The following is a 15241-nucleotide window of genomic DNA, read 5'->3' on the forward strand; positions in this document are numbered from 1 at the left end:
TTCTGTACGTTATAGTGAACGCGATCAGTTATTTTTATGTCCGCTGCCGGACCAAGGCCTCTCCCAGCGATCCCCCAATTGCACTTGCGGTGCGCTAGCTGACTCCAACTTGCGCCTGCAAATTTCCTAATTTGACCCCCCCCCCCCCCATAAATTTCTGCCGTCGTCGACTGCGCTTTCATTTTCTTGGTACCCACTCTGTAACTCTAAAGGTCCACCGGTTATCTATCTACCTTACGCATTACATGACCTGCCCAGATGCACTTTTCTTTTCTCTTAAGGGCAACAGAATATCGGCTATCCCTGTTTGCTTTCTGACCCACACCGCTCTCTTCCTGTCTCCCAACGTTACGCCTAACATTTTTCGTTGCATCGCTCTTTGCGTCATTTTTAACTTTATTAAGCCGACGACAGACAGACAGACAGACAGACAGACAGACAGACAGACAGACAGACAGACAGACAGACAGACAGACAGACAGACAGACAGACAGACAGACAGACAGACAGACAGACAGACAGACAGACAGACAGACAGACAGACAGACAGACAGACAGACAGACAGACAGACAGACAGACAGACAGACAGACAGACAGACAGACAGACAGACAGACAGACAGACAGACAGACAGACAGACAGACAGACAGACAGACAGACAGACAGACAGACAGACAGACAGACAGACAGACAGACAGACAGACAGACAGACAGACAGACAGACAGACAGACAGACAGACAGACAGACAGACAGACAGACAGACAGACAGACAGACAGACAGACAGACAGACAGACAGACAGACAGACAGACAGACAGACAGACAGACAGACAGACAGACAGACAGACAGACAGACAGACAGACAGACAGACAGACAGACAGACAGACAGACAGACAGACAGACAGACAGACAGACAGACAGACAGACAGACAGACAGACAGACAGACAGACAGACAGACAGACAGACAGACAGACAGACAGACAGACAGACAGACAGACAGACAGACAGACAGACAGACAGACAGACAGACAGACAGACAGACAGACAGACAGACAGACAGACAGACAGACAGACAGACAGACAGACAGACAGACAGACAGACAGACAGACAGACAGACAGACAGACAGACAGACAGACAGACAGACAGACAGACAGACAGACAGACAGACAGACAGACAGACAGACAGACAGACAGACAGACAGACAGACAGACAGACAGACAGACAGACAGACAGACAGACAGACAGACAGACAGACAGACAGACAGACAGACAGACAGACAGACAGACAGACAGACAGACAGACAGACAGACAGACAGACAGACAGACAGACAGACAGACAGACAGACAGACAGACAGACAGACAGACAGACAGACAGACAGACAGACAGACAGACAGACAGACAGACAGACAGACAGACAGACAGACAGACAGACAGACAGACAGACAGACAGACAGACAGACAGACAGACAGACAGACAGACAGACAGACAGACAGACAGACAGACAGACAGACAGACAGACAGACAGACAGACAGACAGACAGACAGACAGACAGACAGACAGACAGACAGACAGACAGACAGACAGACAGACAGACAGACAGACAGACAGACAGACAGACAGACAGACAGACAGACAGACAGACAGACAGACAGACAGACAGACAGACAGACAGACACAGACAGACAGACAGACAGACAGACAGACAGATCATGGAGGAAGGAAAAAAATTTGGAGATCATCACGCAACATGATTGAAGCCAAACGTACAGGTCCAGAATGTTATCGTCCCGTCTGAGCGCCCGTAGCTTAGAGTGCTTCCGCTCGGCAGACACAGCTGAGGCAGGACGGCAGAACGAGTGCGCAACGATTAAAGTGTACCGCGGACCATACATTCCCAGCTAGTACGCTGTCCGAGAGGTCCCGTGTCGGGCCGCTACTCCGAGGGTAAAAGCGAAGGGAAGGGCTTCCCGGAGAGTTCAAGCTCGCTTTGTCAAGCGATACTCTCCTTCAGTTAATTTCCTTATCCATTGAACGTACAGACCTAGGCGTTACAATAAGCAACAATTGGCACGGTAGTTAGAATATGCGAACCGGAATGCTCAAAAGCCGAGTGAGTACTATGGAAACAGCGTTCCCGGAGAGTACTGGGATAGCCTATTAGCGTCGGCCCTCCCCCCGCCCGCCACACACACACACACGAACTCAGACCTCTGTACGAGTGCTGTGTGTGCATGCGTGCGTGCGTGCGTGCGTGCGTAGGGGCTGCTTTTCATGCAGGAAGTGACACTGTTCAACGACAGTCAAGTTCATGTGTGTGCGTGATCCTGGCGCTAATCTCAGTCGACCGCAACGATATGCCACTTATACACTTGGAACGCACGTATCTCAACGGGAAAGAAACGGCACCTGGGACAATGCTATCGTTGCCACTTAATTTATGAAAAGACACATACGCGCGGCATGCCGCTACTACAGACGAAATGAGAGAGAGAGAGAGAAACAAACAAAACTTTCAAAGGGGACGCAGAAAAGATCGCGAGCGCGCCCCTGTCGCCAAATGTGTTTCAGGATACGCAGTGCCCCTGACCCACGGTTCTACATTTAGATCGGCCTCCCCCCGAAATGGAGGCTTCTTTCAACACACACACAACCACACGCACAGAGCGACAGCGTGAGGCCAGATAGAACAAAACAGCACGAGCGTTCGCAGATAGAAGAGAGAGGGGGCGAAGAAGGAACGCAAGCTTCACTGCAAGAACGAAACGACCGACGTAGGCAGCGGAAAAGCCTCAGTGACGAAGCGGCGTTTCGGGAGGAGTCGCTAAAAGCTTCCTCCTCCTCTATGTATGTCCTCTCCCCGTTATGTGATTTTCCTGTTCTCTTCTTTTTTTTTTTCATTCCCAAATGTGCTGAAACACTCCTCGCCAGCCTGGCGTTCTTCTTCCTTTCGTTCTTTCTTTGAGCCGTCCAGGCCCCCAAGGAGATTTGCTTTCTAGCTGTTACCCGCCTTTTGTAGCTCTTTTGTTTGGGGGGGGGGGGGGGGCGGGGGGAGGGGCTGTAGATTACGACTCCCGCACGTGTTATCGCTCCGGCGGACGCGGCCAAACACAGATGCTCGCAATGACGTCCATTCTGCCACCCAGCTCCTTTCTCATTCTCTCCGCGGCGACGTTCGCGCTTATGTGAACGCCACTTCCGCTCGCACCGACAGCTGCGCGAGAGAACCTCGCTTCTCGAGCCTCGGCACCGACGCTGAGGATTCCAAAGGCGCATTCGCCAAGGCGAATGACGGGGTTTCGCGCGACAGAGCGATCCTGGCGACTAGGGAGCGGGACTATGGACTACATGGAAGCGAGACTAGGGACTACACGGCAAACCGATGTTCACAGCGGCAAGCGCGACTTCACGCAGAAATGTCTCGCCGATCGAGAGCTGGGCCGAATGTCGGGTATATTTAGGGAAGCTAGTGGCGGACGTCCTACGTACTTTGGCACTCTTGCTCGTCTCCTGACAGGTCTCTAGATTGGTGCCGTTTGCAACTATTTTTGCAAACGAGCGAATTCGGGTCCCATGATTGGAGGCCGCGACTGCAACGAAATTTCGCACCGCGTAAATAACCCAGTTGTGGATAGTCTTATACACGGATCATTTCTCAGCATCGGACAAGTTCTCCGGGCGCAACCCCTCGTCGACGTTTCCCACTTGAGCAGGCTGGTTAGCCTGCTCAAGTGTGTCGCGCGGGCAGCGTGTACAGAAAGATGCTCTGTACCCCCCATCTAACCACAATATATCAGCAATGGAAAGGAAACAACGGAGGGGATAATATATCAATCGCTAATACGAACAGACTACACAAGTAATTATGACCCTGAACTGCACCCAGGCCTGAGACAGATATAGGTGCAAAAGTGGGACAAGATCTCCGGCGCAGATCATATCGTTTGCACCGTAGCGAATCAGTAGAGCGCACTTCCACGACAGACTAACTAAACTTCACTGTAGTTTACCCACTAACTTGGCCACGGGCACTGGACACCCAGAGCGGCAACGACCGAAACAGAACTACGAAACACTACGTAGTCGTTGGCGGCGAGCTCCATTATACCGGCGTTATCTCCGAGTCGGTATCTGTAAATGCTTTACGGGCAACTGCTTCAGTGTTTCAAAATGAAGTCACTTTTCTTTCTCTGGTGCCCCGTCGACGCAGGCCTTATCTGCTACAGCGAGAAGTTGACGCGCGGTTTTTTTTATGGCCGAACTCCACCGACCGGGCGGCCGGCCAGCCGGCCGACCCGAGACAACCTGTCTCTCGCTTCCGCAGCGAGTGCCGTTGGGATGAAGCCGGGGACGACGACACCGGCGAGTTCGAGTGGCCCGCTCGGGGCGGGTGTACGCGGCATCACTCCTGGGGCCGCTTGCACGAAGCACCTTAACCACCGGTAAAACAAACTATTTTCGCAGCCCTCTCAGAAGAAAGCTTCAGGTTGCCACGCCCGAGTGACGGAGCAGGTTCGACGAGACGACGGCACAAAAACAACACCCAAACGACTGCGGGACGATGGTGGCACGATGAAGGCGACGACGGCCCAACGGCCGCACAATGACGACGACAACGCCTACGACTAAGACGACGACGGATGCGTGACAAAGATCACGGTGACGGCAGGATGACGGCAACAATGAGAGTGGCGAAGACGGCACGACGGCCATAACGCAAGCGATCACGGCACGAGGGCTCCCAAGCGACGCACACCGGCGATGACCTGGAAGATTTGTTTTTCTGCCAAATAATAACGATAACGAAAAACGTATCCCGTTCCAAAGACGTGAAAAATTGCCTGAAGTAGCCTAGACCTCGAAAGCCCAGGAAGAAAACTGGCAAGCATAAGAAGCACCTTAATTAACAATTGCTTTTCTACAGATCAGTTTCGGTTTCGTTTCCCAGGAGGCGACTGCGTCGTAATGCGGAAAGTGGGTCACGTGGGGGCGGAACGTCGTGACCTTTCGGCACTCGTTCGGGCATCGCCTGTGCCGCTACATCGGGCCACGCAACGAGACAGTGGCGATACTTCATTTAAATGTCACATGTTTGAAACACCCGGGGCAACCCTGATCGCAATCTTGTCCGCGAAAGGTTACTAAACGCTTCCGTCTTGACGTTCAACTCAATTCCCCACCGTTTTTTTTTCCTAGCTTTCTTTATGGCTCGCTATGTATTCGAGACCGAGCCCCCCCCCCCCCCCCCCCCCCTTCTCAGCACCTCCGAGTTATCCCTATTATCGACAATGCCGATCACATGTCGCCAGAGGCGCAAACGCTTTCAGCGGCGCCAATAATTGGCCGTCCGACCTTGGTTATAGTACACCTACATCATCGGCTGAATCACAACTCTACGGCAGATCACTATCGGTGAGATTGCGTAAGACCAGCGTGCGCTTGGCTTGTATACTGGAGACCGGCCAAGGAGCCGCTTTAACACAAAGACGGGCAGAGCGACATTTAAACGCCGATTATACGCGGGCACATTTCTGATTCGGTTTTCTTTCTTTTTTCTTTTTGCGGAGCACCACGTGCGAATCGATGTCGCGTCAACACTAACGCAACACAAGAATATGCAAAACGGACGAGCAAGAATATGCAAAATTAAAGCGTTACATGCCCAATCACCCACCACTCAATCACTTGGGTCGCGTCTGCTCCACGAAACTTGCCTACCGGCGCTAGTGGACAGCACCAACGGAGGGAAAGAAAGAATTAGGAGGAGAGAGCGTCGCGGGACAAAACTGAAGCAAGAAGGGGGGGTGGGGGTCGGCCCAACACGTGATCCCGTTCCGGTAACTTTTTAGTGTCTTCCAGCGCCGCCCTACAGGCGCGCTCAACGCTCGCTCTTCAGAAAAGGCAATGGATGCGACCGGAACGAGTCGTGCCTAATGTACACCGTATACCGGTGTGTATCGGTATATCGGTATACCGTACACATTAGCGGTATGGTACATATAAAGGTACAGAGCAAGGACGAGCTTGACTTTCAAGCTTCTCCTCTCGTCCATAGCGCTGTACCTTTAGTCATGCAACCACAAACACGTGGAACGTTTCACCGCCCGCTATGGCGTTGCCCTGCTGAGCTCGAGGTCACGGGTTTGACTCCGGCCGCGGCAACCAAACTTCGACAAGGACGAAATGCAAAATAATAATAAGTCCGCGTTAGGTTTAGGCACACGTTAAAGAGCCCCGGGTGGTCAAAATTAATAGAGTCTCCCCAGCATATATATAACGTTCCTCGTGACCAGACCGTAGACTCCGCGGTTTTGTTAATAGCCCACAATCTAAATTCTTTACCTTCCCACCATAATGGAATCCGCTGGCAGAATTTATCTGCCTTAACACGCGACAGCAGCTCGGTGCTTGGAATAGGGTTTGCTCGGTCCGTTTATAGCATTTGGTTGTTGACTGTACCTTCTTTATTTTTCTACATGCATTTTTGTGTATTTTCGTCATATACAGTGGTCCGCGTACTTTCTGCTCGTAACAACATTGTCTTTTTAATCCGTTGTTGTCCATCCCCTTAAAGGCCTACTGCAACGAAATTTCTCTTCGGCTAAAGCGGTTATACATTAGTAGTTATGTACTTCAATTATAGCACCTTGGCAAAGGTGCAGGGCTGGTAATTGCCGAATTTTATTCTCAGCAGCATTTACGTAACCCCCTGCGCAGACGACGCTTGCGAATTGTGCTTAGCGGATATGTCGCTACTCTCAGCACACGTCGCCTCCGTGACTCTTTTCAGCGCATCGCGGCCAGCCGCCGGAGGCACCGAATCTCGGAGGTCATGCCCAGCTGATGCATCCACTCGTGTTTGGAACGCAAATTTTCGCACAGAGGCTGCTCTACATCAACTACCTAAAACAAAGTTTTCTTTTTTCCGCGGCCCAAGGCAGATAGAGATAAATGAAAAGGGAAAGGTAGGGAGGTTAACCAAGGTCGTTCCCGATTGGCTGCCCTACACTTGGAGAGGGCGAAAGGGGAAGAATAGATAAGGAGATAAAAGAAAAATAATAGCCAGTTATTCACAGTCAGTCGCAGAGGAATCTCACTGTCACATCCGTTCTAACGCACCTTGACACTAGACCATTGTCCCTCGAAACGATTTTCACATGCCGCCGACAGAAGACATCGGAGCTGAAGCCGACGAAGGGACTACTTCGGTTTTTGAAAGAGACGGGATTGGACAAGCGGCTGTGACAGTGATATCACGTACCACGCAAGAGTGATGGACTCTAACTGACGATGTGTGTGCTGTGCTATGTGCTCTCCCTCTCCCTTCCCCATCTTTCATCCCCCCCATCCCGCTCCCATGTGTAGGGTAGCAAACCGGTTAAGCTAAACTGGTTAACTTCCCTGCCTTTCCTTTTCCACTTTTTCCTTCCTTCCTTCCTTCCCCTGTCACAAGCGTTCATACAATCTAGTAGCCTTCACGAAGTGCAGAAGGGATTTTGTGGCCTTTTGCATGCAAGAATGCACAGGCCATGGGTCCGATGATCTTCCGAGAGCGCTCTATTACCTGGCAGGTTGAGTTTGGCTTGTAGAGAACGTCGTTTAGTGCCAAAAGATGGGCAGTGACACAACGTGCTCTAGAGTCTCATCATACTCGCACAAATTGCCCGCCGCACTGTAGGTCATCCCTATTAGGGATGAGCAGGCGTTGGTCCCATATTTTGCGGCAGCTATGGTCTCTTGAGCGAAGCAACCGAGTGGCCCCGAGGCTATGTAACACAGCCGACAGACAACAAGCAGTGACACAGAACGCGCTCTACAGTCTCATCGCAGCGGCACAAATTGCACGCCGCTCTGCTGGCCGTCCCTATTAGGGATGAATAGGCGTTGTCCCAAATTTTGCGGCAGCTACGGCCTCTTGAGCGATGCAACCGAGTGGCCCCGAGGCTGTGTAACGCAGTCGATACACAACGTGCGAATTCCTTGCACCCACCGTTGAGCGACCTCTCGAAGTGGGCGTTGACGTGCCTCTGCAGCGCCGCCTGGGAGCCGAACCGCTGCCCGCAACCGGCCACGATGCAGGGAAACGGCCGCGAACCGCAGTGGCTGAGAGTCACGTGACGCTCCAGCCACTGCCGGGAACACGAACGCCGCTCGAACACCTGGGGAGAAAAAAGACAAAACGTGCGACAAGGTTGAGTCAACGTGTATTTTTTCCACTCAAGTTCTCCTTTCATTTCGTTCAACTTTTATTTAAACACAGCCAAAATGTCAAAACAGACATGGCCGGGACCCCCAGTACAGTGGTTGACCAATCAATCAATCCCATACAGTGACAGAGCAGACGGTGCTGCGCATAAACAACAACAAAAAATGCAAGAAAAGCGAGAAATGCAATCGGTCCTTCAAAACGAAAAAATGTAGCGCTGAACGTAAACAAATATAAAGTGATCACATTGAAAAAAATTATTAAAACAGGCGGAGGCTAGAAAAGCTGCCGAAGAAGTTTGATCACCGGAAACGAGATCAAATAAGATTTCATGCGAACCAATAAGTAAACATAAATGAGACGGCGTAAGTTAGTCTTCGTGCGAAAGATGTCAATAATACTTGCAGAATAAGTGAAAAGTACCATAATGGCATTCTTCAGAACAGCAAGCAAGAACAAGAAATAACTTTGCGGTATACAAAAAAAAATTTAAGTGTAAGAGCTCAAGTATGCCTTGGATTCGTCTATAAGGTACGCATTGTTAACGAATCCATTTATTTATAACGCCTTTATATATATTTTTTCCTGTAGCGGTGGACGACGTAACGGACTTATGAAAAACGAGCAAGCAGATTCATGATGCATCAAAATCGATAGAGAATTACAACTGCAAAAGTAATGTAGAAAAGAACGTTTGCGCACACTCACTTCCCAGTAACAACATCGCAGTCAATGAAAATATAGTACAAACTTACAGACGTCAGGCGGCAAACGTAGCGCGGTCATGAGTCATTGAGTTGGCAGACGACAAATTGAATCGGTGAAAAGATCAACTGAAAATAACTGAATGAAATCCGTTGTTTCGGAATATGAATATTTCGCTGCTGTTACTGAGACGACGTGGTGAGGACGGAAAATTTTGCACGACAGGCTTTGCAACACGAATCGAATTTCGTTGTTTTCCGCGAGAAAACGAGTAGACGTAAAAACGATGAAATCAAAAACCGAAAATAATTTTGATTTCGGTTCCAGAGGTGTTTTATTATTATTATTATTATTATTATTATTATTATTATTATTATTATTATTATTATTATTATTCATTGTGGGGTTTTACGTGCCAAAACACTTTCTGATTATGAGGCACGCCGTAGTGGAGGACTCCGGAAATTTCCACCACCTGGGGTCCTTTAATGTGCACCTAAATCTAAGTACACGGGTGGTTTTCGCATTTCGCCCCCATCGAAATGCGGCCGCCGTGGCCGGTTCCAGATGTTGAAGTGGCTAAATTTCGAATATGGAAGCGAAAAGCGAATATTTCTTCCACTTCTAAAAGTACAAAACAACGTGGAAACGAAACACAAATTGGTTTCCTTGAGTGGTTATTTTTTCCCCTTCAATACGCGCAACACTATTAGAGAGCATGTTCAACTTTCGAACTTGTAAACCAGCACGATGTGATATGTCCCAGCAATTAGGGTTCGGTTTACAACTTGAAGCAACCCGCAAAGCACGGGAGTTACAACTCTGTGTTACGTTGTAAACAGACTGCAACATTTGTAGTAACCGCCATACAATCATCCACACAGTAGCTGGGCAGGCACAGCTTTTATCGATTAAGGTTGTGAACTCTCCTGTAATCATGCCAGCAAAAATTAAATTATGGGGTTTTGACGTGCCAAAACCACTATCAGATTACGAGGCACGCCGTAGTGGGAGACTACGGAAATATGTACCACCTGGGGTTCCTTAACGCGTACGTAAATCTAAGTACACGGGTGTTTTCACATTTCGCCCCTCATCCAAATGCGGCCGCCGTGGCTGGGATTGAATCCCGCGACCTCGCGCTTAGCAGCCCAACACCACAGCCACTAAGCTACCGCGGCGGGTATCATGCCCGCAGTTACCTATAACATGTCAATGCCAGCTGTTAACCGTTAGTTGGCACTGACCGGCTAAGCATATAGCTAACCGAGGCACCCCTACGTAAACCCTACATACAATATACAACTTACGTCGCGAGAAAGTACTCGTGCAACATATATAACTGGGCCTTCGTTTGCATTTTATGTTGTCATATGTATACGCGTATGCTTTCAGTGCCTTAAGATATCGCTACAACTGAAGAAATACTTCAGTAAGCATAAAAACGCTACGTCGCCAGCACAAAGCACCGCAACTCCGCGTCACTCGTCAATTAGCTCGTCCTGGTTGCTCAGTCACGGATGAAGCTTGCGGACGAACTCTCGGCGCCTACGGCTGCGCGCCAGTTATGCGTAGTGACGTCACCTGCCCCGACAATGACCAGAAGGCAGCGACTCAAGGCCGTCTGCTGCCGCTCTGCAGACGATAAACAGCAAGAGCAGCGGCAGCAGGCGACAAACAGCAAACAGAGAAGCACAGCAGCAGACGTGTATGTAGGTGCGGAATAAAAAAGAAGCAGACAACCGACAAAAAGTAAAAGCGCGGCGAAACAGCTGGTTAGCGAGCGGGGCCAGTTGTCGCGTGCGAACGCCAGCAGGAAACGCGGAGGAGCGAGGGAACGATATACGCGCTACGAGGGGGAGATCGGCGGCACGCAATGCGCAACGGTGCGTAACGTCTGGGGAAGAGAAAATAGAAAGTGAGACTGAAGGACTCGGAAGGTCTCGCTTCTTCAAACCTGAATCGTGCAGCAGAGGCCGGCAACCATCGGGCAGGCCAATACGGGTGACGAAATCGCAGCATCCCCAGGTGCGCTATTTTGGGGCGCTATTCTGAACAAAGTCAGAATTCGCCGTATTGTCTAATTCGCCATCCTGTCAGCTCTGATTGGTTAAGAGGGCTGCTACGGCATCTCTGATTGGCCCGAAATTTTACTATCGCAGATATCGACAATATGGGGCAGTTTGACAAAATTTGGTACAGAACTCCGGAACATTTGTCAGAAATCGTATTCATGTCGGCCCTGATCGGTTCGGAAGGCTGCTGCTGCTGCGCGTGCTCTCTGTATGGCTCGAAGTGCCACGATTGCAGAATTTGTTAATATGATGGAATTTGACAACGTATAGATTAACTCCGGACACTGGTCAAATCCCGCCATTTTGTTAGTTCGCCATCTCGTCAGCTCTGATTGGCTCACAAGACGGCTTGCCGTCTCTTATTGGCTTAAAATGAAAACATGGCGGAGCATGGCAATATAATGGGGAATCTGACAGTGTACAGAACATACACATCGGTAGCGTTAGAAAAACTCTTCGCGATAAACTGCAGCAGATATGCAGGCTATTTGTGATTAGTAAATGAACTTGCATCGTGGTTGGTGGTAGCAAGCACAGACACCGAGCAATAACTATAAATCACTTTTTGTTGTTGTTTTTGAACAGAGATAACTTTATGAAGCCTTTTGAAGTTTACAGGGATGCTATAACTGGCGACCGTAACGTAAGTCGCTAGGTGTGCTAAGCATGCAGGACGACGCAATGCTCGCGTCAGACGCCTCTAAATATTAGCAGTTTATTTGCTAGTTATGCGGCACGAATATGAAGCTGAACTTTTTAATTCACGATTGACAGATTTCCCGGCGCCACGCGGTTGTATCGGTTCAATGAATAACGCAACACAAACTCGATGCTGATCACATTGGCGCGCGCGCGGAATGCCGCTATGAAGCGTTTTTCTTTCTGTATTAAAGCGACAGCTTTCCTTGGCCCTTCCCCCAACATTGAGGTTTGTCCCTGTCTGGCCATTTACTGCCACCTTGGGACACTAGGTGTCATAGGCGCTACTAGGCGCCGAATTAAATGTAACCCTTGTAAGTAACCCTATATAAAAGTAAACCTTATAACCCTTGTGACCAAATATGCCCAACTGCTTTCTGTGTAAAAAAAAAAAATAACTTCCTACATGAAATCTGAGCATATAATGTCAGCACAGATGTATCTTTATACCACACCGATATGTTAATGAAACCGTGAGTTATATTTATAAACCCTTTGATTTGCTTTAGTTTAATTTATTTAGCCACTCAGTATGTGCCAGCCGGTGTGCCAGTTCTTGGCCAATCATTCAGAATGGGTACGATATACGATTCAAATAAATACGATTCAAAAATAAAACTACCCCCCACCAAACCATACCAAATCAAACCGGTTCCTATAAATCATCAATCAAACAGGCATCACCAATAGAATAGACAAAGCTTCGCTTGAGATTGATTCCAACATGTGTGTTCGATCTGCATGAAATATCAACAAGGCCCGGATTGAAGAGATATTAGAAGAAAATATGAAGGATGAAAGAAAACGAGAAGAAGGCACGTAGACTCCATAACAACTACCGTAATAACCATAAACATGCACATCTGCAATGTGTGTATGTGTGGTTGACTGCATAACATGATGCATAGTGAGGGGCGCGCTTACAAATACATCGACGCAACGTTGGTTCTACCGAAAATTTCAACGCATGACTACATAATTACCAATTTTCTTGTTTATTAAAGTACAGTTAAAACTTATCCCTATATTTTTCCTGCACCACTAGTCTGCGTCGAACAGATTACGGATTATTAACAAGGCACTTTGTTACAAAGCTGCCGAAATAATAGCATGATTGCCCAGAAAACTAACCATCAGATCGTACGCCACTGTGACTGGTCACTGTGCGCGCTGTAGCCAGGTCCAATCACGTGCGATTTCAGGAGCGGCCTCAAGTCGGTCCGCAAATAACGCCACCTCATTGGCTGACGGCAGCGCCACCTTTCGCAACGCTGCGCAGTACCGGCGTGTCAGTGCAAAGCGGCGAAGTAAGAGCCCATTACGGGAACGCCGACCGCACAAACGTCACGAGACACGTGCAAAAAAAAAACGACTAAACGCAGTGCCAAGAACTAACAGATAAGCCTCTCTGCCAACGAAGCCCCAGCTCAGAGCAGACGAAACAAGCAAAGCCCTAACCGCGCAAAAAAGAAAGCGCGAAAGCAACGAGCCAGACGAAGCCCTGTCGAAAGATAAAGAACCGCGCGGCGAAAAAGAGCGCTACGAGAGGGGCATAAAGAGTTATACCGCCGCTACCGCGCTGTGACACCTGCGGCGGCTGGATGGAAGTGGGTCATTGTGCCAACGAAAAACGACGAGTTTCAAAAGAAGACAGACAAAGGGAGAGGGGTTACATCCGTGCGTGGGCGAAAGAGATAAAAAGAGGGTGAACGAAAGCAGAAGTGAAAGTTTCGTTCTGATTTTTTTTCGCTGCGCTGCACTACGCCGTCTGCGCCGCCATGCAGTGCAGCAGCAGACGTCGCGGGCTCGCAGACGACTTTCCATGCCGTTCACCGCCATAGCGGCGAGAGTTGCTCCCCCTAGCGGTGGCACGCACGAGCGTCGAGGAATGAATATCGTGAGAACAATGCTAACGCTGTGGCGAGAACGTTTTTCTAAGAGATTGATGTAAAACTGCAAAAATGGCGACTTGAAGAGGAAGCTTTAGCTCAGACCCAACTCTGATCCTGCCTATTGAAATACACGTAAAACACAGAAATGTTTTTCTGAGATAAGCACGGGGGCGATTTAATTACATTTTGTGGCACTTGAGAGACAAAGTTAGATTCTATTGACTCTAAAATCGGAATATTGATTCAGGACCTGAATCATTTTATAAAAATTGCCGACAACCCGTAAGTTAGAAAAGAAAGCACCAGGTTTCAAATACACAACTCAGCACCAAGAACAGATGCCGTAGTTGTGTAAAAAGCATGTGTTAGAAAATTCTGAGCGAACAAATTTGATAAAATGGGTTACATCTTATGTCAACTCGTTACAAGGCTTACAAGGATATTGCAGAATTCTTATTAGTTGTGGATTTGAGAACCATGTAAAACTCATCAATTATGTCCGCTTCAGATGCTCCATTATACGCAGTTGACAGAATTGTGGTATCATTTTGCATTGCTGAGTAACAGAGCTGTAAACGTGATAGTTTCGCTTTCTGCACACTTGTAATTTTCTGCAATTTTTATTAAATAATCGACGGCCTAAATAAGAGATACGCTTCCAACAGTACCTGGATATTAACTTTGTCTCTGAAATGCATCAAACCTCATCAAATTTGGTGTAGTGGTTGCCGAGAAAAACTATTTCTCTACCTAAACTATTTAAATGTACGGGAAACGAAAAATAGTTTTCGTCAAGAGGATATTTACCTCGGGGGCTCCTATCTAAATACATGTAAAAGGAGAATTCATTTTTCTCAGCAACCACTACACCAAATTTGACGAGGTTTGTCGCATTTAAAAGAAAAAGTTGAAATCTAGTGACTGTTGGCTCCGAGTCTTTAAATTGCGTCAATCTTTTATTAAATATTGGCAAAAATCGAAACTTTTAAAAAACGAAACTAACAAGTTTACAACTCTGTAATTGAGCAACGAAACATGATAATACAATTCTGTGAATTGCATCTAATAGCACATCTAAAGCGGGAAAAATTGATATGTTACACATGAATTTAAAAAGTAGCAATATGGAACTACAGCTTTTGCAGAACCCTTGTCAACAACGTAACAAGTTCACGTAATATATAAAATGACGTATCGAATTTGTCCGCTTTCAATGAGCTAATAGATGCCGTTTACAGAACCGCGATCTCTCTTCTTGATGCAGAGCTATCAATTTCTAAACTTCGTGCTTCTATTCTTTTCAAACTTCCGAATTTTTGAAATTATTTTTAACGGGATTCAGTAACTAAATCAAAATTCTACTTTTAACAGTCACTAGAATTAAACTGTCTCTCTCAAATGCAACACATTTCATTAGAATAGGCCCAGGGGTTATGACAGAAAAACGTTTTTTGCATTTTACATGTATTTGAATAGGCCGCGTCGGAGTTGGGCACGAGCTACAGCTTCCTCTTAAGCCCGGGGGTTCCTATATAATTACACGGGAAAGGAGAATTCGTTTTTCTCACAGGAAGCTTTAGCTCGGCGGCTCTTACCTAAATACACGAGGAAGGAGAAGTCGTTTTTCTCTGAAGAAGCTTTAGCTTGGGAGCTCTTA

At 48.0% G+C, this 15241-nt stretch overlaps 2 protein-coding genes across 3 annotated transcripts in view; one reads left to right on the forward strand and one right to left on the reverse strand.

Annotated features, from left to right (window-relative positions):
• Positions 1–15241, reverse strand: part of jing (AE binding protein 2 jing) — a 196786-nt gene that overhangs the window by 47829 nt on the left and 133716 nt on the right. For both annotated transcript variants that reach the window (XM_050194517.3, XM_055062212.2), the window contains exon 4: positions 7998–8166. In XM_050194517.3, the coding sequence (XP_050050474.2) occupies positions 7998–8166 (169 nt within the window). The remainder of the gene's footprint in view (positions 1–7997; positions 8167–15241) is intronic.
• The window catches only part of Tsp (Thrombospondin), a 46215-nt gene continuing 41735 nt past the window's right edge, over positions 10762–15241 (forward strand). Inside the window, exon 1 of the mRNA XM_055062211.2 lies at positions 10762–10946. The gene's annotated coding sequence lies outside the window, so the exon portion shown is untranslated. The remainder of the gene's footprint in view (positions 10947–15241) is intronic.

The sequence above is a fragment of the Dermacentor andersoni genome, chromosome 10 (genome assembly GCF_023375885.2).
Source record: "Dermacentor andersoni chromosome 10, qqDerAnde1_hic_scaffold, whole genome shotgun sequence".
NCBI lineage: Eukaryota > Metazoa > Arthropoda > Arachnida > Ixodida > Ixodidae > Dermacentor > Dermacentor andersoni.